We start from the raw sequence: 23,384 nt of genomic DNA, 5'->3' as shown, positions 1-23,384 counted from the left end.
TGAGAATGGTCTTTCTGATCATGGTGCACAGCTAGTTACAATATATGACATAGCTCCATTCAGCAATACTAAACAGTCCTCCAAAGTAGTATGTTCAGTCAACGATTTAACAATTGCAAATTTCAGGGAAAGCCTACGGCAGTTAGACTGGGATGAGGTGTACCGTGAACCTGATGCCAATTTAAAATATAATTTATTTCATGACAATTTTGTAAATGCATTTGAAAACTGCTTCCCCAAGAAAATAGTTAAATATACTCGTAAGAAACCTTGTAACAAACCATGGCTTACTAAGGGTATAAAAATATCTTGTAACCGGAAAAGGGAAATGTATCTGACAGCAAGAAAGAGTAGTGACCCAGAAACTATCAAAAATTATAAAAACTACTGTGTTATATTAAGAAAAGTTATTAAAAAATCCAGGAGTATGTGTATCATGTCTGAAATCAGCAACTCTGATAATAAAATTAAATCAATTTGGAATATTATTAAAAGAGAAACAGGTCAACCAAGAGCAGAGGAAGACAGTATTACCATCAAATTGAATGAAAACTTTACGAACAAAAAGTCAGAAGTTGAAAATATTTTTAATAATCATTTTCTAAATGTTGTGGATATAGTAGGATCCAGGTGTTCATTAGAAGATGCTAGGCTGTTAATGGAAGAGGCCATACCTATGCAATTTGATACAATTGAAATCTCACCCACTTCTCCCTCTGAAATTAGGAAAATAATAAACTTACTTAAAAGCAAAAACTCACATGGAATTGATGGCATTTCCAGCAAAATACTAAAAGCTTGTTCTCAACAGATAAGTAAGATTCTCAGCCACCTGTGTAATAGCTCTCTGGAACAGGGCATTTTCCCTGATAGACTGAAATATGCTATTGTTATACCATTGCATAAAAAGGGGGATAGATCTGATGTCAACAATTACCGTCCAATCTCCCTTCTAACAGCTTTATCCAAAATTTTTGAGAAAGTAATGTATTCAAGAGTAGCTTCACATATCTGTAAAAATGAAGTACTAACAAAATGTCAGTTTGGTTTCCAGAAAGGTTTTTCAGCAGAAAATGCCATATATGCTTTCACCAGTCAAATTTTGAATGATCTGAATAACCGAACACCTCCCATTGGGATTTTTTGTGATCTCTCAAAGGCTTTTGATTGTGTAAATCATGAAATTCTGCTAGACAAGCTCAAGTATTGTGGCATGAGTGGGACAGTGCACAAATGGTTTAATTCATACCTAACTGGAAGAGTGCAGAAAGTTGAAATAAGTAGTTCTCGTAACATGCAAAAATCAGCACATTCCTCAAACTGGGGAACTATCAAGAATGGGGTTCCACAAGGGTCAGTCTTGGGTCCTTTGTTGTTCTTATTATATATTAATGACTTGCCATTCTATATTCATGAAGAGGCAAAGTTAGTTCTCTTTGCTGATGATACAAGTATAGTAATCACACCTGAGAAACAAGAATTAACTGATGAAATTGTCAATACTGTCTTTCAGAAAATTACTAAGTGGTTCCTTGTAAACGGACTCTCACTGAATTTTGATAAGACACAGTACATACAGTTCCGTACAGTGAATGGTATGACGCCATTAATAAATATAGACCTTAATCAGAAGCATATAGCTAAGGTAGAATATTCCAAATTTTTAGGTATGTCCATTGATGAGAGATTAAATTGGAAGAAACACATTGATGATCTGCTGAAACGTTTGAGTTCAGCTACTTATGCAATAAGGGTCATTGCAAATAGTAAATTAGCTTACTACACCTATTTTCACTCATTGCTTTCATATGGCATCATATTTTGGGCTAATTCATCACTGAGGAATAAAGTATTTATTGCACAGAAGCGTGTAATCAGAATAATAGCTGGAGTCCACCCAAGATCATCCTGCAGACATTTATTTAAGGATCTAGGGATATTCACAGTAGCTTCTCAGTATATATCCTCTCTTATGAAATTTGTTATTAACAACCAAACCCAATTCAAAAGTAATAGCAGTGTGCATAACTACAATACTAGGAGAAAGGACGATCTTCACTATTCAAGATTAAATCTAACTTTGGCACAGAAAGGGGTGAATTATACTGGCACTAAAGTCTTTGGTCACTTACCAAATAGTATCAAAAGTCTGACAGATAACCAACAAGTATTTAAGAAGAAATTAAAAGAATTTCTGAATGACAACTCCTTCTACTCCATAGAGGAATTTTTAGATATAAATTAAGAAAAAAAAAATATTAAAAAAATAAATAAATAAAAATAAAAAAACAAAAAAAAATAAAGTTGTAATATTAACTTAAGTATGTTGTTAAATTAACCTAATTATGTCATGTATTGGAAAATTCTACTCATTCCACATCATTACGAAATATCGTATTCATGATCCATGGAACTAGTATTAATCTAATCTAATCTAATCTAACCACTCTCAAAGGCATCTTAAAGCTAATGTCAGCCCCCCCCCCCCCCCCCCTTCCAGGCAAAATTCAATGTACTTCTTCTGTCTGAGTCTAGTGTACACCACATGGTCAAATGTAACATCATTTTCCAAAGTGTTTGCACATCATGCTGTTGAGATGGGACTTGAGAACCAACCTGGGATTTATCTACACTACTGGCCATTAAAATTGCTACACCATGAAAATGACGTGCTACACATGCAAAATTTAACTGAGAGGAAGAAGATGCTGTGATATGCAAATGATTAGCTTTTCAGAGCATTCACACAAGGTTGGCGCCGGTGGCGACACCTACAACGTACTGACATGAGGAAAGTTTCCAACTGATTTCTCATACGTAAACAGTAGTTGACCAGCATTGCCTGGTGAAATGCTGTTGTGATGCCTTGTTTAAGGAGGAGAAATGCATACCATCACATTTCTGACTTTGATAAATGTCGGATTGTAGCCTATCACGATTGCGGTTTATCGTATCACGACATTGCTGCTCACACTGGTCGAGATCCAATGACTGTTGGCAGAATATGGAATCAGTGGGTTGAGGAGGGTAATACAGAATGCTCTGGTGGATCCCAATGGCCTTGTATCACTAGCAGTCAAGATCACAGGCATCTTATCCGCATGGCTGTAACGGATCATACAGCCACGTATCGATCCCTGAGTGGGGACGTTTGCAAATCAACAACCATCTGCACGAACAGTTCGACGACGTTTGCAGCAGCATGGACTACCAGTTCAGACACCATGGCTGCAGTTACCATTGACGCTGCATCACAGACAGGAGCGCCTGCGATGCTGTACTCAATGATGAACCTGGGTGCACGAATGGCAAAACGTCATTTTTTTTTTTTGATGAATCCAGGTTCTGTTTACAGCATCATGATGGTCACATCCGTGTTTAGCGACATCGCAGTGAACGCACATTGGAAGCGTGTATTTGTCATCACCATACTGGTGTATCATCCAGTGTAATGGTATGGGGTGCCATTGGTTACAGGTCTCGGTCACCTCTAATTCACATTGACAGCACTTTGAACAGTGGACGTTATATTTCAGATGTGTTATGACCTGTGGCTCTACCCTTCATTCAATCCCTGCGAAACCCTACATTCCAGCAGGATAATACATGACTGCATACTGCTGGTCCTGTACCGGCCTTTTCTGGACACAGAAAATGGTCGACTGCTGCCCTGGCCAGCACATTTTCCAGATCTGTCACCAATTTAAAATGTCTGGTAAATGGTGGCCGAGCATCTGACTCGTCACAATACGCCAGTCACTACTCTTGATGAACTGTGGTATCATGTAGAAGCTGCATGGGCAGCTGTACCTGTGCACGTCATCCAAGCTCTGTTAGACTCAATGCCCAGGCGTATCAAGGCCGTTATTACAGCAAGAGGTGGTTGTTCTGGGTACTGATTTACAGGCTCTATGCATCCAAATTGCATGAAAATGTAATTACATATCAGTTCTAGTGTAATATATTTGTACAATGAATACCCATTTATCATCTGCATTTATTCTTGCTGTAGCAAGTTTAATGGCCAGTAGCATACGTTGATGTGGAAAATCACTTAACAACTGCATCCAGGCTGAACGGCACAATGGTTCCCATCATTAATCTGCAAGGCAGATATGATATTGGGCCAGCACACCTCCCCAATCACAAAACTGGGCACTTAAATGCACTCAGATATCCAGGCAGTTATGTATTAAGATATCTTCTGCACCCTTGAGGAGCTCCTTATTTTGGGTCTGAGGAATAAAAAGTGTATCTGATCTAATCCAAAGGATGTTCAATATCCTGTTGACAATGACATAATTTGTTTGATTCCCAGTTTTAATATTTTCCACAATTCATATAATGAACCACTTATCTACAGAAACATAACATGCTGAATTACATTGCTTATTGAAGAATGCTATGCTTAGATTCTTTTAAAATTTCTTTTAACTGTGTAACAAGCAGCCTCTAAAATATTGTTAAACAGTGAATCACTTGGAACTACCGAAGTTGGAAATGTAGGACATTTTAACATGATATGTCAAAATAATTAAAACAATAATTATATTTGTGTTTAATAACATAAAATATACTGCAGTAAGCTAAACATGACAATAAAAGAAAGATAATGACTTGAGTAATAAGGAAAAACAGAGTGAAACTGTGGATCAATAATTCATACCAATCATAGCAGTCCTATATCCAGCATCCCTCAAGATTTCTGCCAACGTTGTCTCATTCTCAGGAATACCCCCGACAGCATCTTTAGCAAAGTTTTGCACAACTCCAGTCCTTAGTCCAAGTCGACCAGTGAGGAGTGCACTTCGAGATGGTGCACACACCGATGCACTAGCATGAAAATCTGTGAGCCTAAACAAATAAAATATTAAAAATCCATCTGTTCATCAAGAACAAAGTAAAGTTGATTTTTCTCCTCAAAATATGCACCCTAGGTCATTGCACTTAGCCCCACACGAGCAAGTCAACTTTAACAAAAGCAAACAGCATAAAGAGCTCTTCCTTGACCCAGATTATTATCAATGGTGGTTGTCTGTATTATTTCATATTAAAAACTCTTCTTGTTATGTCTTCCAGAGTTATTAGTTATGAAGGTATATTGTTTTATTTTATTTATTTATTTATTTTTTTTTTTCCTTTTCACAGAAAACATTATTACATATGTGAATTGGAAGCACTTGCCATAGTATATGGGTTCCAAAACTTTGAAGGAAAAATTTATAAATACATGTTTAGTGAAGAGAATGGTGATGCAAACCTGAAGTTAATGAAATTGTATTACAATTCTTATAATTTTCCTTTATTCACAAAGGTTTTTCTATTCAATAGAAAGTCCTTAAGTACACAGGAAGAAATTACTCAATTATTTGCATGGAAGCTATGAGCATTATGGAATTAATAAAGTATTATCAAAAATACAGGAAACTGTAATATTTAATAATTTGTGGAGAAGGTTCAAGAAAATATTTGCTGGATGTGATAAACCCCAGTGCGTAAGTCCACTAATGCATTTTCAAAAGGTTTAATACACTCTGTTCTAACCAATGCTCCAACAGTGTTAGTTGTAGTAGATATACTGTGACCATTAACTAATTCTAATGGCATGTGTAAATACATTATTATAGTAATGGCAACTTTTTCAGTACATATAAAGCTTTATCCAGTAAAAAGGGCCAACACAAAAGCCTTTGCAGAAAACTTAGAAACACAGTATTTTCATAAAGTTGTGGCAAAATCTCTATTATCAGACAAAGGCCACAATTCATTCTGAAAGATTTATGCAATATATGGGAAAATATAAAATTAAACACATAAATAATTCCAGTTACTTTCCCCAAGGGAATATATAATGAAAGAGATTAAAAGGCTATGTTGTTTACATTGTAATAAAAAACACACTGTTTGGGCACATCACCTACTGATTTTCTCCCAGTGAATTAATGTTTGGGTAGATATAGAGTTTACAGCTTTAAGTGAAATATCTAAGGATGAAAAGATTATAGTCTCAAATGAGAAGATGAAAATAAAGGCTAAGGAAGAGAAAAGAAGTCATGATAGTTGGGTGAAACCACACAGTTATAAAGTAGAAGATTTGGTTTAGTCAAAACCAAAGAAAAATCCAGTAATGTGAATGAAGAGATACATAAATTCCTACATGTCTACCATGGCTCATTTAAAATGATAAGAGCTACTGATGATAGTGAATATGAACTAAGATATCCTATATCTAATAAAATACATGGCCTGAAAAATATAACTGATTTGAAACCTTACATATCTTCAGTAACATGTCTGAAAGTACAACAATATGAGCTGAAACCATTTCTGAAACTGGGAGCCATTCATCTGGTGAATACAACTGAAAACACTGTGGAATGTAAATAAAATGATCAAGTAGGGACTTCACCATTCTTCAGTGAAAACACTAAGTGGCAAGTAGTGCTTTCCACAACTACATTAATCCATTCTGCCCTTCCTGGTTCATTCATATCCATCTCATTTGCATCCAAGATTCTGTACCAACATGTCTTTCTGTCCTAACCAGTGTTTTACCCATTCTACAGTTTCCAGTGTTCCAAAACTATGGTTATTAACTCTGATCCAACATGATTCTCTCATTAGGATCCAAAAGTTACACTTCACTATTTTCCTTCCTTGCCTGCCTGAAGCAATTTAAATGATTATAGCTTCTAAGCCATCCAGTCCTACTTATATAATATTTTATTCATAGTTTATCTTGATTACATAATAATGTCTGCATATGTTAAGAAATACACTGTTCCAATATTATAGTGAAAAATACCTTGTTATTTTTTGGTTCAATATTAATGAATATTTTGTGAAAACATAACAAATCTTTTTCAGCTTAATATTACATAGCTGAGCTATTTCAAACACATTCAGTGACATTTGTTATCAATTTGTAAGAATATTGTTGAACTAGTAAGTTCAGTGGTCTATGTATAGGAAAGTGCCTTTTCAGTAAAAGAATATCACTGTGCAGCCCTTCAGCCCACAGTAAAGAAAGTTGAAATAAAATAAGCAATTTTCTCCACAGTAATGTTTATTGAGAACAATGTTTGTCTTGGGGTAGCCCTTCAGGCTTGAGAAATGATAACTGTGTTGTTTAAAATGAAGTAATTAATTGGTATTTTGTCTGTCCTATCATGGGAAGTGAAGCTTTTTTTAATATCATTCTTGTCTGTTACCATGAAGAGTCATTCTTCAGAGTAATTTTTGTAGGAAGGACAAGGAATGTATTTGATGTTTAATTAATGAAGTAGTGATGCAGTAATGAAGTGACAAAACATATGAGGTATATGTAATAATAAGGTCAATTAACCCGACAACAGCTGTGAGAGAGCTGTGCTAATCTCATGTCCCTCCACACTACACCCAATGTCACATTTGGCAGAGGATGACATGACTGTCAGTCAGTCCTGGATGGCCCATCTAGGGCCAGAATGCAGAACTTTACTTTTTTTACATGTAATGATGAAGTTAATCAGCTAATAATGGTGACTATAACAAAAAATTAGGTAGAAAGTGAAGGCTGAGGAAGCTGCTGGGGACCCTGTTGTTCTGTTAGTTTATTTTTATGGATACACTCCTTCAGTTGACAGGTTTGCAAGAAAAGAATTGAATGACATTATGGACAGAATGTTCCAAAATGAACTTTCCAACTTTCATCAGCTATACAGTGTGTGTCACTAACTACTGCCACCAAGAATAACTCTGAAAGTATGATAGGAGCTGAGAAGTTTGGGGGACAAAAGTTACTATGATGTTGATTTTCTGTTGCTAGATGGGGTCTCTTCAGTGATATAAAGGTCAACCTTCTTTTTTTTTTTTTTTTTTTTTTTTTTATGGGGTGCTATAGTTTGGTACTTATTTTCTGATAGCAACTATCGAGACAAATCCAATGATGTGTAACAGTAAGGTCTTTGAAGGTCAACAAAGGTCACAAAGGTGGCACAGATGTCCATTTACAGAAGGTGTTCAAAGTGATGACCATTGGTATCAATACAATGCTGCAATCTTCTTATCATGGATTGAGTGGTATTCCTTATCACATCGGCATTTATCAGAGCACTTGCTCTGACAATTCTCTCTTGCATATCTTCAGATGTAGTTGGAATGTCTTTATAAACAATGCCTTTTATGAATCCCCAAAAGAAAAAAATCCAGATGCATCAAGTCTGGCAAACAAGCTGACCCTGACACATCTCCTCCATGTCCAATTGAATGATTTGGGAATTGTCTCTGCAACTCATTTCTAGCCATCAGCGAAAAATGTGCCGGACACCCATTGTGTTGACACCACATTCTGTTACTTGTTCCTAAAGGTATTTCTTCCAATAACACACCTTACGTTTCTTGCAGATATGTGCTGTACTTCCTACCATTAAGATTCTCTTTGATGAAATAGGGGCCTATGATTCAGTCCTCCAAAATCCCGCACCATACATTCACCGACCATGGTTTTTCGTGTGCAACTTGCTGCAGTAAAAATGGATTTTCAGTTGCCCAATAATGCATGTTATGAAAATTAACATTTCCATGGTTCATGAATGTAGCCTCATCAGTAAATAAAATCAAATGAATAAATGTGTCGTCCCTCTGAATCTGAAGTTTAGCCCATTGGCAGAATTCAATGTGATGCATACAATTCATACCAGTTAATTCTTGGTGGAGACTGATATGGTAAGGATGATATTTATGGAAATGCAGAACCTGAACAATACTACTCTGGCTCATGCCAGATTCCCTTGTGATTTGACGTGAACTAACACAAGGATCTCGAACCACAGTGGCAAGACCATCAATTTCTGTTTCCTTGTTAGTAACTTTTCTTTGATGGACATGTTTCTGATAAGTTAAAGATCCAGCTGTTCTCAATTTGTCATACATATATTTAAATGTATGATGTTTAGGGTGAGTACGTTGAGGATATCTTTCAGTGTATAAGTCTCTAGCTCTCACTGAATTTCGTTGGCATTCTCCGTAAATGAGAAGCATTTCGACTTGTTCTTCAAAGGAATAAATCATTCATATTCACTTGATTCAATGATACTACTCTTACTGTTCCTATTAATGTTGTATTTCAAAACCGTCAAATGGTGTTTACATGTCAATGGCGCGTTAGATGGATACACTGTATTTGGCGAATATTTACTATTTGCACAATATACGAGAGAGAATTGTCAGAGTATGTGCTTTGATAAGTGCCAATGTGATAAGGAATACCACTCAATCCAAGGTAAGAAGATTGCAGCACTGCATTGATACCAATGGTCATCACTTCAAACACCTTCTGTAAATGGACATTCATGCCACTTTTTTTACCTTCGTGACCTTCAAACACCTTACTGTTACACATCATTGGATTCATCTCGATAGCCGCTATCAGAAAATAAGTACCAAACTATAGCATCCCATTTAAAAAAACAAAATTGACCTTCATATCCCTGACATGACCTCACCTAGCAACAAAAAACCAATGTCATATTATGGCCCCTGTTGTCCCATGTAGCATTTTTCCCACAAACTTTTCAGCTACTATCGTACTTTCAGAGTTATTCTAGGTGGCAATAGTTAGTGACTCACCCTGTATGTCATAAATGGGGATAGGTAGAAAGGTAAAGCTCACAGCATAATGTCCACACAGACACCTCAAGTTTCTGTAGCACTTTAACAGAGTTCAATCTGCACCCCATTTGTAGCGTGCAGGGCAGGTAAGCATTATTCCAGTTCCTCCCATGTCCAGGCTATCATGTCCTTATTAACATGTGCAGTTGCTGCTCTGATGAGAACTTGCAGTTTTTGCAGGACTCTTACAGGGGACTGGTAGACAGCACCCTCCACAAAGTGCCAAACTGGTGCCACATTGGCATCACTCATGCTTGAACATCCATAACTCATCTTCTTCGTGACACTTTCAGACACATAATATAGATGGCTGCAAATTTTATTTTCAGGATACTGTTGCATTTACCTCCTCTATGCTGTAAATTAGCCATTTATCTTTCTGCATTAGTGAACTTAATTAGTAAGCTTCTATGAAAAATTTGTTAGTGATTAATCTGCTGAAAAATACAATAAATGTGCAAAAATCTGAGAGAAATAAATACTGTAGTTTTTGAACAATTAAAAATTGAAAAGGTTAAGTAATTTGCTTTGGTTTAAAGGTCATTTGGACCTTAAGGATAGCTTCCATCCTCTTAATTTATTTGAGAGTCTAATATACAGAATTTTGCTGTATATATGTTCTAAGTGTTTTAAACAGAATATACATTTTACAGGTTTCATAAAAATATTTTAGCTTACTAATGTAAAGTAATTTTGTTATTTCTGGTATGGACTGGGTGGTTACAATTAAGTGCAGCCACTCACAGAGATCCACTGTGGGCAGTAATAACATATGGCAGCAAAATTTCTAACGCTTTAATGTGGAACTGATCTACACTGGGAAAAAAGTAGGTCCTATTTTGACCACCAGGTGCAAATGTGCAGAATATGCCTTGAGCATCACATGGTTGGAAACTTTGTCACAGAGAAAGAGTAGCAGTGCCAATGAAATGGACTAATAGATGCCAGAGATCAGGCTAAGATAAGAATAATGTTCTTTCCAGAACTATGCAGTGCAGTAAATAAAAAAGTATAATAAAGAGAATTTTCATGTTCAGTGCTTCACAGTAGCTAAAGACTATGTTAAATGGTGTTATCTGTCCTGTGTACAATGCATTTCAAAGTTAAAATGGACAGTGTTAAAGCAATCAAAAATTTTTGAAATACTTAAAAAAATTGTTTAAAAATGTGTATCAAAAGAATTTACTCAAGAAAATGTAAAATCATTTTTGCACATTTACAAATCTGTATTTTTGTAATGTACAGTGATGACCAACTTCAGATTCATATGCATATGCACTATTGTAAATTTGTGTTCTATGAAAATTTGGTAGTCATATTTGTCATTCATTTCTAAAACTGAAATTACAAAATGTAAATGCAGAACTACTGGTTGTTCTGTATTGGAATATCTAGTTAATTATTTTCAATAACTTTCTGTTAATTCAGTGGTGTAGACAGGGGTATCATAAATGTAGCAAGGTAGAATTATTATTATGATTGTATTCCTTTAAATAACAATTTTTTAAATTACTAAACTGATAACAGATGTACCTCATTTATTTGAAATTTTGAAATTCCTGTCTAACAAGTAGCTTATTAAATTTTGTAGTTCACTACATCATTTCAGTGCTGCTACTCCCAATGGTGGAGTTAGTTGTCCAAAAAACACTTCTTTTAAAGATAAATCTGTAATTGAAATTGTTCCCACACCAGGTGATAGTGAAAATTTTGTGGAGTAATAACCGATTATCCTCAAAAAGACCCAGCTCAGTCAATAGCTCTAATTTTGCTCTTTGCATTAACAAGGTTATTTTCTACCACAAGTTTCTCTGAGATATCCAGGTTGAAATTGTCTCTTCAACATATTCTGCGCTCTCGCACTCCACCAAGCCTAAACTTCTGGTAACCTGTTACCCACAGCCTCAGCTCTTTTTGCTTCTCTTTTCTGTCTACACCTCCTCTTGTCCCCCCTTCCTCTCCCCCCTTTTCCGTCCCTTTCCCCTCCCTGTCTCCCCATTTATTTCCACCTTTCTTTTCTTTCCTGCCCTCCCTTCTGCCCCCTCCCTCTCCTCTTCTCTACCTCGCAGCTCTACAGTCTGAACTCCTTTTGTCTTGTTGTGCAGCCACTGATTCATGTGTTCACAGACCTGCTTCACACTATCCTGCTACCCCTCCTCCTTTCGTGTGTCCTTCCCTAAACCCTCCTCACTGCCATCTGTCAATGCAACTGCTCGCAATAATCAGTAGTCAGTAATGAATCTCACCACATATGGGGAGAGTACATTTGAGTGTTCATGTGATGTTGGGTGCAAATATGTATACTTTTACTACAAAAAAGGACAGGAGCCTGTAAGCTAGAGTGAAAAGTTTTCTGTTATGAGTTTCTGTGTATCACACAGTAGTCCGCTATAGGCAACTGGTTGCCCTTTCCTTATCTTAAGCTTATTTATTTCCCAGATTTGACATATTTTTGTTAGCCTAATTTTTTGGACCCAGATAGTACATCTGATTATCTGAATAAGTCACTAATTAAGAAACTGAATGAAATAGGGAAATTACTAACCTGAGAAGTTTACACGAAAATCAGTAAACCACCACATAGGTACACAGTGTGTCAACCAAACAGTACAGCTGACTTTTATATTTTCATAATTAACTACCATACAGTTAAACAAAATCCTACTTGAATAACCAAGAAACAACTCTAATAAATTTGACATTTACATTATTATACACTTAGGTGACAAAAGTCTTGGGATACATCCTAATGTCAGGTCAGACCTCCTTTTGGCAGCATAGAGTGGCCACTCAACTTGCCATGGACTCAACAAGTAGTTGGAAGTCCACTACAGAAATATTGAGCCATGCTGCCTCTATTGCCGACCATAATTGTGAAGGTGTTGCCAGTATAGGATTTTGTGCACCAACTGATCTCTTGATTATGTCCCATAAATTTTCAATTTGATTCATGTCAGGTGATATCAGTGGCCAAATCATTTGCTCAAATTGTAAAAAAGTCCTTCAAGCCAGTCGCAAACAATTGTGGTGTGTTGACAAGGCCCACTGTCATCCATAAAAATTCCATTGTTGTTTCAGAACTTGAAGTCCATGAATATCTTGAAATAGTCTCCAAGTAGCTGAATGTAACCAGGACCCAGTCCATTGTGTGTAAACACAGCCCACACCATTATGGAGCCACCACCAGCTCGCATAGTGCCTTGTTGACAACTTGGGTCCATGGCTTCATTGTATATGTGCCTCATTTGAACCCTACCATGAGCTCTCACCAACTGAAATCAGGACTTATCTGACCAGACCACTGTTTTCCAGTCATCTAAGGTCTAACCAGTATGGTCATGAGCCCAGGGGAGGCACTGCAGGTGATATTGCGCTGTTAGCAAAGACCCATTAACGCCAAATTTCATCTCACTGCCGTAATGGATATGTTTGGCACACATCTCACTTTGATTACTGCAGTTATTTCAAGCTGCGTTGCTTGTCTGTTAGCAACGACAACTTTACACAAACACTGATGCTCTCAGTCATTAAGTGAAAGCTGTCAGCCACTGTGTTATCCATGGTGAAAGGTAATGCCTGAAATTTGGTATTCTCAGTTCACTCTAGACACTGCGGATCTTGAAATATTGAATTCCCTAACAATTCCAAAAATAGAATATCCCATTCCTCTATTTCTTGTCACCATTCCGCATTCCGAGTGTTAATTCTCATTGTGCGGCCATAATCAACGTCCGATACCTTTTCACAGGAACCACCTGAGTACAAATGATGCACTGTTCTTTTATATCTTGTTTACATGATACTACCTCCATTTGTACATATGCACATCACTATCCCATGACTTTTGTCACCTCAGTGTAAAGGAGAATGTAATTACTGAGTTCATTAATATTCCATATTCCTGTCTTTATATAGCTCTACCACACAAAAGTCAGCAGTCCAAATTTAGCTATAACTTGGGTAGCATGGTGGAATCTGCATTAACATCACTGCAATTAGCTATCACCTAGCTTACATCTCTATGTTGGCTTGTGTAGCTGCCAAGCAGGGAGCGTTTTGTAAGTGTATCAGTGACAAAGTTTGTACCCAGTAATTATTTCAGTGGCATCTATGTGATAAAAGAATGTGATTGGGAATCCTTCTGACAGCAATTATGTGCAAAAATAACAGTGCTCAGATATAACTTGAGTCATATTTCTGTGCAAAGGTTTGATAATACGAAAAGTCCAAACTGTAAAAAGGAGTTCAGCTTTTGCCTGACTTCAGTATGGGACTCTTAATTGGTGACATTGTCACTGTATAGACCTTATTATGGGCAGTAGCTAACTTGGTGTACTAATATTCACTTGAAAGAAATTGGGATGATCAGAACATATTCTGACTGTCAAACAGTTATTAATATAAATCTCAAACAATGGAAAATCTGGGATGGAGTGTAACAATATTATGAAAGTGTGGCTACAGTTGCCTGAGACAGCAGTTGTGTGTAAGTTGCATTTGTGTGTGTGTGTGCATGTGTGGGCCTTACTGGCTGAAATATTTATTTGTGACAGTCTTTTTGTTATGTCTATCTGCGGCTCAGCATCTCCGCTATATGGTAAATTTCATAACATTATTAGTATAAAGGAAAGTTTGTGATCTGGTCATCATTGAAGTGTGCTTCAATGTGAATGAAAGTGAAAAGATATTCAACTTAAATCAATGATGTTATGTGTGTTATTGAATAGTTTGACCACCAACTAAAACTATTTCAGAGTAGGAAACTTCATTGCAACATGCACCACCAATGATTTACAGTGACATTACCAGTTTAGTACCATTCCAATGTATATTAAGCTCAATTCATTAACCATTAAATTCAGTAAATTCTTCCTGGTTGTAGTTCACCAGTAAGTGTAAATGAATGAATTAACTGTATTGCCCCATGAGATAGTTCTCTAAGACTATGTGATATGAAATTAAGCAATGTAAGGTAGCAACTATATCTCCAAGTAAGTAGACTGAGGAATGTGTCTTTGTATAAAACATGACAAAATGTGACACTTGTTAAGCCTACCTAGGTGTTGACATTTTGTAAGCTCGCCGTCCACACTGACTCCAACAAATTTTACACACAATGTTTCATTTTGTGTGTGGTCATCGATGTTCTGCTATGGCACCAGTAGACCATTTGAGTTGTATGATATTGCATAAGATGATCAAAATATACTCAGATATTCCTGTTTCAGATACTTGTATCATATTTGTCATAGAGAAAGTTTCAGACTCACCCCACACCATTTGAAACTTCATACACAGACATGGCAGTGTATTGGACTCAAATATGAGTAATTAAATAAAATGTAGTCAGAAGGAACTTATGTCACTCTGAAGCACAGTATGCAGTGATGTGCAACTTTCTTGGACATTAAAAAAAGTTTGCAGGGAAAAGTCCATGAAGTTTATAAGGTGGTAAATGAGCTACTGGCAGAAGTAAAGCTGTAAGGATGGTTCATGAGTCATGCTTGGTAGATCAGTTGGTACGGCACTTGCCTGTGAAAGGCAAAAGTCCCAGTTCGAGTCCTGGCCTGACACACAGTTTTAATCTGCCAGGAACTTTCATATCAGTGCACACACTGCTGCAGAATGAAAAATTTCATTATGGAAACAGCCCCCAAGCTGTGGGCATGTCACATCTTTGCACTATTCTTTCTTCTGCAAGTGCTAATCCTACAAGTTATTCTTGATAACTTCTGTGAAGTCTGGAAGGTCGGAGGTGGGATACTGGTGGAAAGAAAGCTGTGAGAATGGGTTGTGAGTTGCACTTGGGTAACTCAGTTGGCAGAGATCTTGCCCACGAAAGGGAAAGTTCCCAGGTTTGAGTCCTGGTCTGACACATAGTTTAATCTGCGAGGAAGTTTCAATTAAAAGGTAGGTTTATACTTAACATGGAGGATGGATTTGTGAAAATATTGCTCTATGACCCATTAGTGGAAAAGAATTTTATTGTGAACATTTTTACTGTTTCAGTTACAAAATTATAGATTTACCTGTATATCTCTATAGCCATAAATCATACACAATGAGGCACCTAACTTTTTTACCTCAAATTACATTTGATATACTAATGATATTTGTAATCTGTTTTCACCTACATGAACAGCAAGCAGGGGATCATGGAACAAACAACAATGTTTTCTTGCAACTTAATTAATAACCAAGGAGCAGGCATCAATTTTTTTAACTGAACTATGCTATTTACTGACACTAGAATAGCAGATCATGATGACTTTGCAGATCTAACAAAAAATCACAGAGTAAAAACACATTGAACACACTGAACCATCTATAGTTACCTGAGTGCAGTTGAATCACTTACTACATAGATCATGTTTGTTATGAGGGATGCTGTAAATCCTTAACTGTGTGTTGCTTGTAAAACATCCACATAATCAAATCACTGGTAATGCATTAATTACTTTCAGGAATCCAATGCCATATACTAATGAAGAATGGATCAACATGCTCCTAATTTATAGATAATGTCATCAAAGTGCATCAAGAGCAGCAGAACTGTATGCAGAATGGTTCCCAGGTAGACACTGTTTACCTCGCCCCACTCCATGAGAGAGGAAGTTTTGACCCAAGAACAGAAATACAATGAAAGATTGCTAGCAATGAAGCTGCATAAGTGACATTTCTTCCAGGTACTACAATTAATCTGCATGCCAGCCCTTGCCAGGTTGTATCAGCTAAAGAAGGGTTCTGTGTATTTTTCATACAAATAAATATTACTCATTCCATATTTCCCTACACTACAACAGAAATAGTAGTGATTTTCAGTATCTTTTTGCATAGTACCAAACAGAAAACAAAATTGGCTTCATCAGATGTTTGACCAACAACACTGGAATGTGAATGTGTGGTGTGGTATAGTCAGACAGCACATGATTACCTCCTATTTAATTGATGGTACATTAAACGGGAAAATTTACACTCATTTTGTGATAAATACTTTACTCCTATTATTAAAAATATGCCCATGAGAAGCCAAATGATGTAGTTCCAACATGACGGATGTCCAGCCCATAGTTATTCAGTAGCAAGAGATGCATTAAAATGCTTATTTTCAAACCAATGGGTGGAAAGCAGCAGTCCTATTCAGAGGTATCCAGCACAACTGCCTATCCTGATATCATTACCCTCCTTTCTCTGAGGTTGAGTCAATAATGTGGTCTACAGGAAAATTCTAGTAACTGTGGAGGATATGGGAGAGTGAATTGCTGTTGCATGTAATATGATTACTTCAGACATAAGTACGTTCATCAGTTGAACATTGTGTATGAATGTGTCGTAATGCATACGGTTCTCAATTTGAACATACTCTTTAACAATTTTACCAACAAAAAGTGAGAGCACATATAAAATCTTAATTGTTTTTTGTACACACTCTTTCACTTCATTTATTATTTTAACATACAATTTTACACACACACACGCGCGCCCGCACACACACACACACACACACACACACACACACACACACACACACACACACACACACTTGCTCTTTTGTATGTAACTATGATAAAATTCATAACATGTGTATTCTTATGTCAAAGATTATATAGTTCATTTTGTTCATTACTTTACAGGCTCATCTATGCAAAATACATTGCGAATATCAGAAACTGGATTCTGCTTTTGTCAGGCTGATTACTTCTGGCTATCAGTGATGTAAGTAACATAATACCAAAAGCATTCAGTGCTAGACCATGTTGCATACAGTGCAGGGAAGTAAAAGGATTCTACAACAGTCACACCAACATAAGGTTGTTCTTTCTTGCACATAATTTTCTGACATCCACACTGACATGTGTCACTGAACACAAGCTGGGCTTGTAATAATATTAAAAGAGTAATGCTGTCTTCATCCAAGAGCTGGGATCATTCTCAACCTTGCATCTTGTTCGATCCTCAACTTCATAATTGAGGTTTGCCATCTAGATTAATGCCTGAAACAATCAGAAGGAGGGCTTCTCTGCCAAAATTTTTGTGTAGAACATTGCTGACCCAGCCCTGTAATTGTCTTAAAAAACACTAGTTACATGGTATTTATGTGCCATGGAATCAGTACCAGCCAGACAATCCCTGCCCACGAGTATTAGTTAACACTATGGTGTTCACTAACTGTAGCATTACTGGTATAGCAGCTCCAGTAATTTTAATTCTTTGGACACACTGAAAAAACGTGCTGACAACCAGAAGTGGACACTTGTGCAGGGTTGGATTGCCTATCTTAAAATGCATGAGGTATTATCTGGGCCAGTTTGATTTTGACCATCCTGTAGTTTGACAGTGCACAAAGATAATGTAGGGTAAAATGAGAAAACATCCCAAGGAAAGTGCAAAACACTGCAGAATAGTTGGGTGCCATATTACATGCAGTATAATATCATTTCCAAAAGCAAATGAAAAGTTATCTGATCTCACAATGCCATCAATATTTTATTTCTAAACATTACAGGTGTGAATTACATAAATCTTGAAGGGGATATGCATTTGAAGCGTATAATAACAACAACGGAGGAAAGATAGATTGCTACTTACCATAAAGAAGACATGTTAAGTGTCTACCCAGAGCTTCCTTCATTTGAAATGTGTAATAATGACTGAAGTAAGAAATTACTTATCAGCCACATTAAACATTATCTCAAATTAAAATTACTAAAGAAACAGTTGTCTTTCAAGAAAATTTACTTGTTGAAGGGATTTAATGTAACCTTTTAATTATTTACCTCATTCCTTCCTTGGTAATGGCATCAACATTTGGTGTCAAAGCTGTGTGAGGCCAGTATGAGCCAAAGTCACCCCAGCCCAGGTCATCCGCCATAATCAGGACAATATTTGGTTTCAGATCATCTCCTATTGCAGTTTTGGAACATATTGTATTTTGTGACTGATTTACAACTGGTGAATTTTTGTCACCTTCAACAATAAAGTTATCTTTTGTATACGCAAAACTGAAGTGCAAGTTAACAATCAAAGCAAAGAATGATGTTAACTTCACATTGCTCTTGCACTGATATTTATTTGTAGGCATTCTTCTTGGTGTGTGTAATGCATTAGAATATGTTCTTAGTATTTCAGACACCTGCCTCCTATGACTTGCACAAACCTGCAATAAAAACATCACATGATGTAAGGCAGAATATTGACCACATTTTCTGTCATAATTTAGCAAAAAACATCTTGTGAAATGGAATTTTAACCATTTCAACATAACAAATCTTTATATTGCAAACAAAAAAATCTAAGTTATATGCATCCATACATAGAAGTACTACAATATTTTTGTTTTCTTCCTCACCTTTTACTGATCCTCTATGTAATTGGCTTTGTTATGTGGGTCTTGCTCATGTTAGTAACAGTTAGTGGTTGGATGTCCTTCGTGCTCCCACCACTTGTCCTGCGACAGAATTAGTGTACCTCATCTGCCTGTGTCTTGAGTTAAGTCACGTGTTCAAGTGTGAGAACATTTTCTAAGTGTTTATATAATGTGTATCTGAGGTGGGGCATGGGTACCAGCTCAGTATTTACCTAGCTGGATGCAAATATTCACTAATGATAATCACACTACCTGATCTACAAAGGCAGCACAATATAATTTTGAAACTAAAAATAATACATAGGAAAGTGTCTCCCAAATTCAGTTATTCACGTAACTCACAGCCTGGAGCAAGTCTCTCATTTGATGCCACTCGGCATCTGTCGCAACAATTTCCTTCACTGTAACTGATTTGGAATAGGTAACTGTGATGACTGTGTGTGTAGTGCAGTGCGATGTTTGTGTTGTTGCTGTTGAGGATGTAGATGCAAGGAGAAGCCCGATGCCAGTACATAGCCTCCTCAGAAACAAACATATAGGCCACCATATTTAGCAGACAAATCATTGTCAGTGGTGTAACATGCCCTCACTTTATGAGAATTCTGCATCTGAACCCAGGTCACTGACAGAATAGCTGTTGATCAGGAATTCTAGACTATCACCTCTAATCTTGTTGCTGGACTTGATGGTGAAAATTTTCCGCAGCCAGGATTCAAATCAGCCACCTTCTAGATCAACGGTGCCTCACAAGCAAAAATTAGTCACCTCGTCTGAAGGAGCTCACAGATTTAATACCATTTAAATGCACATTCATAAATTATTCTGTGGAGAAGAAGAAGTTGTCAAGCAGAAGAGATTTCCTTTCCATTTGAAATGACTTTTGCTATTTATTAAATTCCTTATATCACTTGGTAAGTGATCAAAGAATTTTCTGGCTGAATGCTTTACTCTTTTCTGTGACATGCTGGGCTGAAAGAAGGATAGTGTAAATTAGTTTTCCTTCTAGTATTATATTCATGACTGTTACCACTGATTTCACACTGTAATTCATTGTTGACAAACAAATTTCATATTGGAGTAAATATTTTGTGAGTCTGTTTTTAATATGCACAACTGCTTAAAGAGCAGTCTGCAAGATGTTTTAGAGTGGACACCACACATTATATTTATCATATACCTCGTTGTAACAAGCACTTTCCTTCTGGATGACGAGTTGCACCAGAATATGACACCATAATACATTAAGGGACTACGGAAAAGTAAGTCAACTTTTTGACAGTTTCATTTTCAAAATCTGATATCTGTAACACAAAACTTTCTGAGCTTAGATATTTAAGATCTGTTATAACCTTTAATCACCAATAATTGCGTGGATATTCAAACACACTCACTTAGAAACAATAGCTGGTTATATGATAACAACTCAGTATCTCTTATTCGACTGCCATGCCGTGACATGCGGCCGGCGCCGTTCGTAGCTAGGTGGCGCTCCCGCACTCAGCCGAGTTGCGGAGCGCCTCTATCGCCGTTTGTGCGTACTGTCGTGGCGGCACTGTTAAATGTTGTGGCACTGTCACAACACTTTTCCCCCCTTGCAAAAAAAACTCACTTCCTGGGAGACATGGACAGTGCAGAGACATCCATGGCCTCTTGTGAGGCCCCGAGAAGATCCCACGGAGAGACACGAGAGTATGGTCGAAAATGTCCAGGACGGAAGCTCCTGCATGGAACATGCCTCCTGGACTCCAGAGTAGCATCCATAGGCGTCGTGGACCTGGGGGTGTGCTCCAGCGAGATGGGTCCTGGAGAAGGCGGCGTCGCGACTGGGGCCAGTTCCGGCGTACGCGGAAGTGGTAGCGACATCGGCTGCATCAACACGTATGGTAGATCAGTAGATCGCAGCAGTGACAGGACTGGCTTCTCGGGCTGGTGGAGGCGAAGGAAGGGGGGGTGGCACCGTCATGGCCACCACTCGTGGGCGCATCTGGTCGTAATGGCGAACAACCATGCCGTCGTCCGTACGTATTTCACAAAGCCGGCGGGTGCGAAGAGCCTTGACCACCCCTGAAATCCATTTAGGGCGAGATCCATACCCTTGTGCCAACATGTCGGAGCCCACTGAGTATTTTCCCGCACTAGGGGACACAGCACAAGGCCTGACAGTGTGAAGCAGGTGCAGTAGAGTGCGTGGTTGGCGGCCATGCAAGAGTTCAGCAGGGCTGCGATCACCCAGAGGCGTGAAGCGATAAGAACTCAGAAATTGCAGCAGAGCGTCATCTGTGGAAAAATCACTAGGGAATTTCTTCATCTGGCTTTTGAAAGTGCGGGCAAGGCGCTCGACCTCCCCATTTGATTGCGGATGGAAGGGCGGTGCTGTAACATGATGAATCCCTTGTCCAGTACAAAAATCACGGAAGGCCTGTGAAGAGAACTGAGGGCCATTGTCAGTGACGATCGTGGATGGAAGACCTTCTAGCTCAAAGATTTTGGACAAAGCCAGCGTCGTCGCCGCAGTGGTGGGCGATGGACATCGAACAACAAACGGAAACTTCGAGAAGGCATCAATCAACAGTAGCCAATAAGTACCGAGGAAGGGGCCGGCAAAGTCAGCGTGCACCCATTCCCATGGCTGCCCAGATCAGGCCACGGAGAGGGCATTGAACGAGGTGCAGCCAGTTGTTGAGCACACTGACCACATGCAGCAACCATGTGGGCGATGTCCGAATAAATACTGGGCCAATAAACATGCCTGCGGGCCAGGGACTTAGTCCAAGAAATACCCCAATGGCCTTCACGCAACAGTTTGAGAACATCTTTGCAAAGAGACACTGGCACCATGACCCGTGGAGATGCGCCATCCGTGGCCAGAAGAACAACACCATCACAAACAGACAGACGAAGGCGCAAGGCATGGTAGTTGCAAAGGGGATCCGAAGCCCGGGCCTTGGTCCTGTCCGGCCAACCCCGTTGAACAAAACCGATCACCTGACGCAGGACCGGGTCCTGTGCAGTAGCCGACGCAACCTGCGAGCCTGTAACTGGAAAACCCTTGACCGCACGACGTTCTTCCTCATCAGTGTGGAAACAGAGTAGTTCATCACGATTGAAAACCGGGTCGGGGGCCATCGGCAATCGCGACAATGTGTCAGCATTGGCGTGCTGGGCCGTGGGGCAATAGTGAATCTCATAGTGAAAACGAGACAAGTATAAGGCCCAACATTGCAGGCGGTGAGCTGCCTTATCCGGAAGCAACGCCGATGGGCTGAACAGAGAGACCAGCAGCTTGTGGTCGGCGATGAGGTGAAACTTAGAACCATACAAAAAAACGCTGAACTTTTTTAGAGCATAAATGATAGCGAGCACCTCCTTTTCAATTAGAGAGTAACGCCGTTGCGCATCGTTGAGGGTCTTGGAAGCATAGGCAATGGGTCGTTCCGACCGATCCTCATACCGATGGGCGAGAACAGCCCCTAGACCATAGTGTGACGCGTCAGTCGCCAGAACCAAGTGCTGACCCGGACAGAATGTGGCAAGACAAGGCACCGACTGCAAATGAGCCTTCAGGCGGACAAAAGCCTGCTCACACTCGTCGCACCAACAGAAAGGGACGTTTTTGCGTAACAGCTGATGCAGAGGATGAGCTACCGCCACTGCGGACAGAATGAATTTGTGATAATAGGCAATCTTGCCTAGAAACGCGTGAAGTTCTTTGACCATAGACGGCCGGGGTAGAGCGGTAATGGCCGCAACGTGCTGACGTAGAGGATGTATACACTCACGGGACAAGTGGAAACCAAGATACACAATGGAGGGTTGGAAGAACTGTGACTTGGCCAGATTGCACCTCAACCCAGCTGAATGCAAAACCCGAAACAGTGAACGCAATTTGCGAAGGTGCTCCTCAGTTGAGGCCCCCGTGACAACAATGTCATCCAGATAGTTTATGCAGCCTGGAACGGAAGCCGTGAGCTGTTCCAAAAACCGCTGAAAAATGGCCGGCACGCTAGCGATGCCAAATGGTAACCGCTGGTACTGATACAACCCACAAGGAGTGTTGATGACGAGAAATTCCTTGGAAGAAGCATCCAACGGCAACTGATGGTACGCCTCCGATAAGTCAAGTTTGGAAAAGAACTGGCCCCCAGTGAGCTTGGTAAATAACTCCTCAGGACGGGGAAGAGGATAAGTGTCAATGAGGCTCTGAGCATTGACAGTGGCTTTAAAATCACCACACAATCACAGACTCCCATTTGGTTTAGAAACCACCATGATTGGCGATGCCCATTCGCTGGAGGTAACAGGAAGGAGAATCCCTGAAGCTATTAACCTGCCTATCTCAGCCTTGACAGGTGCACGCAATGCTACA

General features: G+C 38.8%; 1 protein-coding gene across 5 annotated transcripts in view; it reads right to left on the bottom strand.

Annotated features, from left to right (window-relative positions):
• The window catches only part of LOC124776548 (arylsulfatase G-like), a 127,677-nt gene that overhangs the window by 70,931 nt on the left and 33,362 nt on the right, over nucleotides 1–23,384 (bottom strand). For 4 of the 5 annotated variants that reach the window (XR_007015632.1, XM_047251581.1, XM_047251579.1 and 1 more), the window contains exons 2-3: nucleotides 18,429–18,808; nucleotides 4,667–4,854 (exon numbers count right to left, since the gene is read on the bottom strand). Coding sequence is in view for 4 of the 5 variants with exons in the window: in XM_047251579.1 (XP_047107535.1) it covers nucleotides 4,667–4,854; nucleotides 18,429–18,808 (568 nt within the window). In the remaining variant the exon portion in view is untranslated. Of the gene's footprint in view, nucleotides 1–4,666; nucleotides 4,855–18,428; nucleotides 18,809–19,000; nucleotides 19,100–23,384 lie in introns of all 5 variants that reach the window. The other variant, XM_047251582.1, reaches the window with a different exon arrangement.

The sequence above is a fragment of the Schistocerca piceifrons genome, chromosome 2, assembly GCF_021461385.2.
Source record: "Schistocerca piceifrons isolate TAMUIC-IGC-003096 chromosome 2, iqSchPice1.1, whole genome shotgun sequence".
Taxonomy (NCBI): Eukaryota; Metazoa; Arthropoda; class Insecta; order Orthoptera; family Acrididae; genus Schistocerca; species Schistocerca piceifrons.
This window is presented reverse-complemented; position numbering and strand designations above follow the sequence as displayed.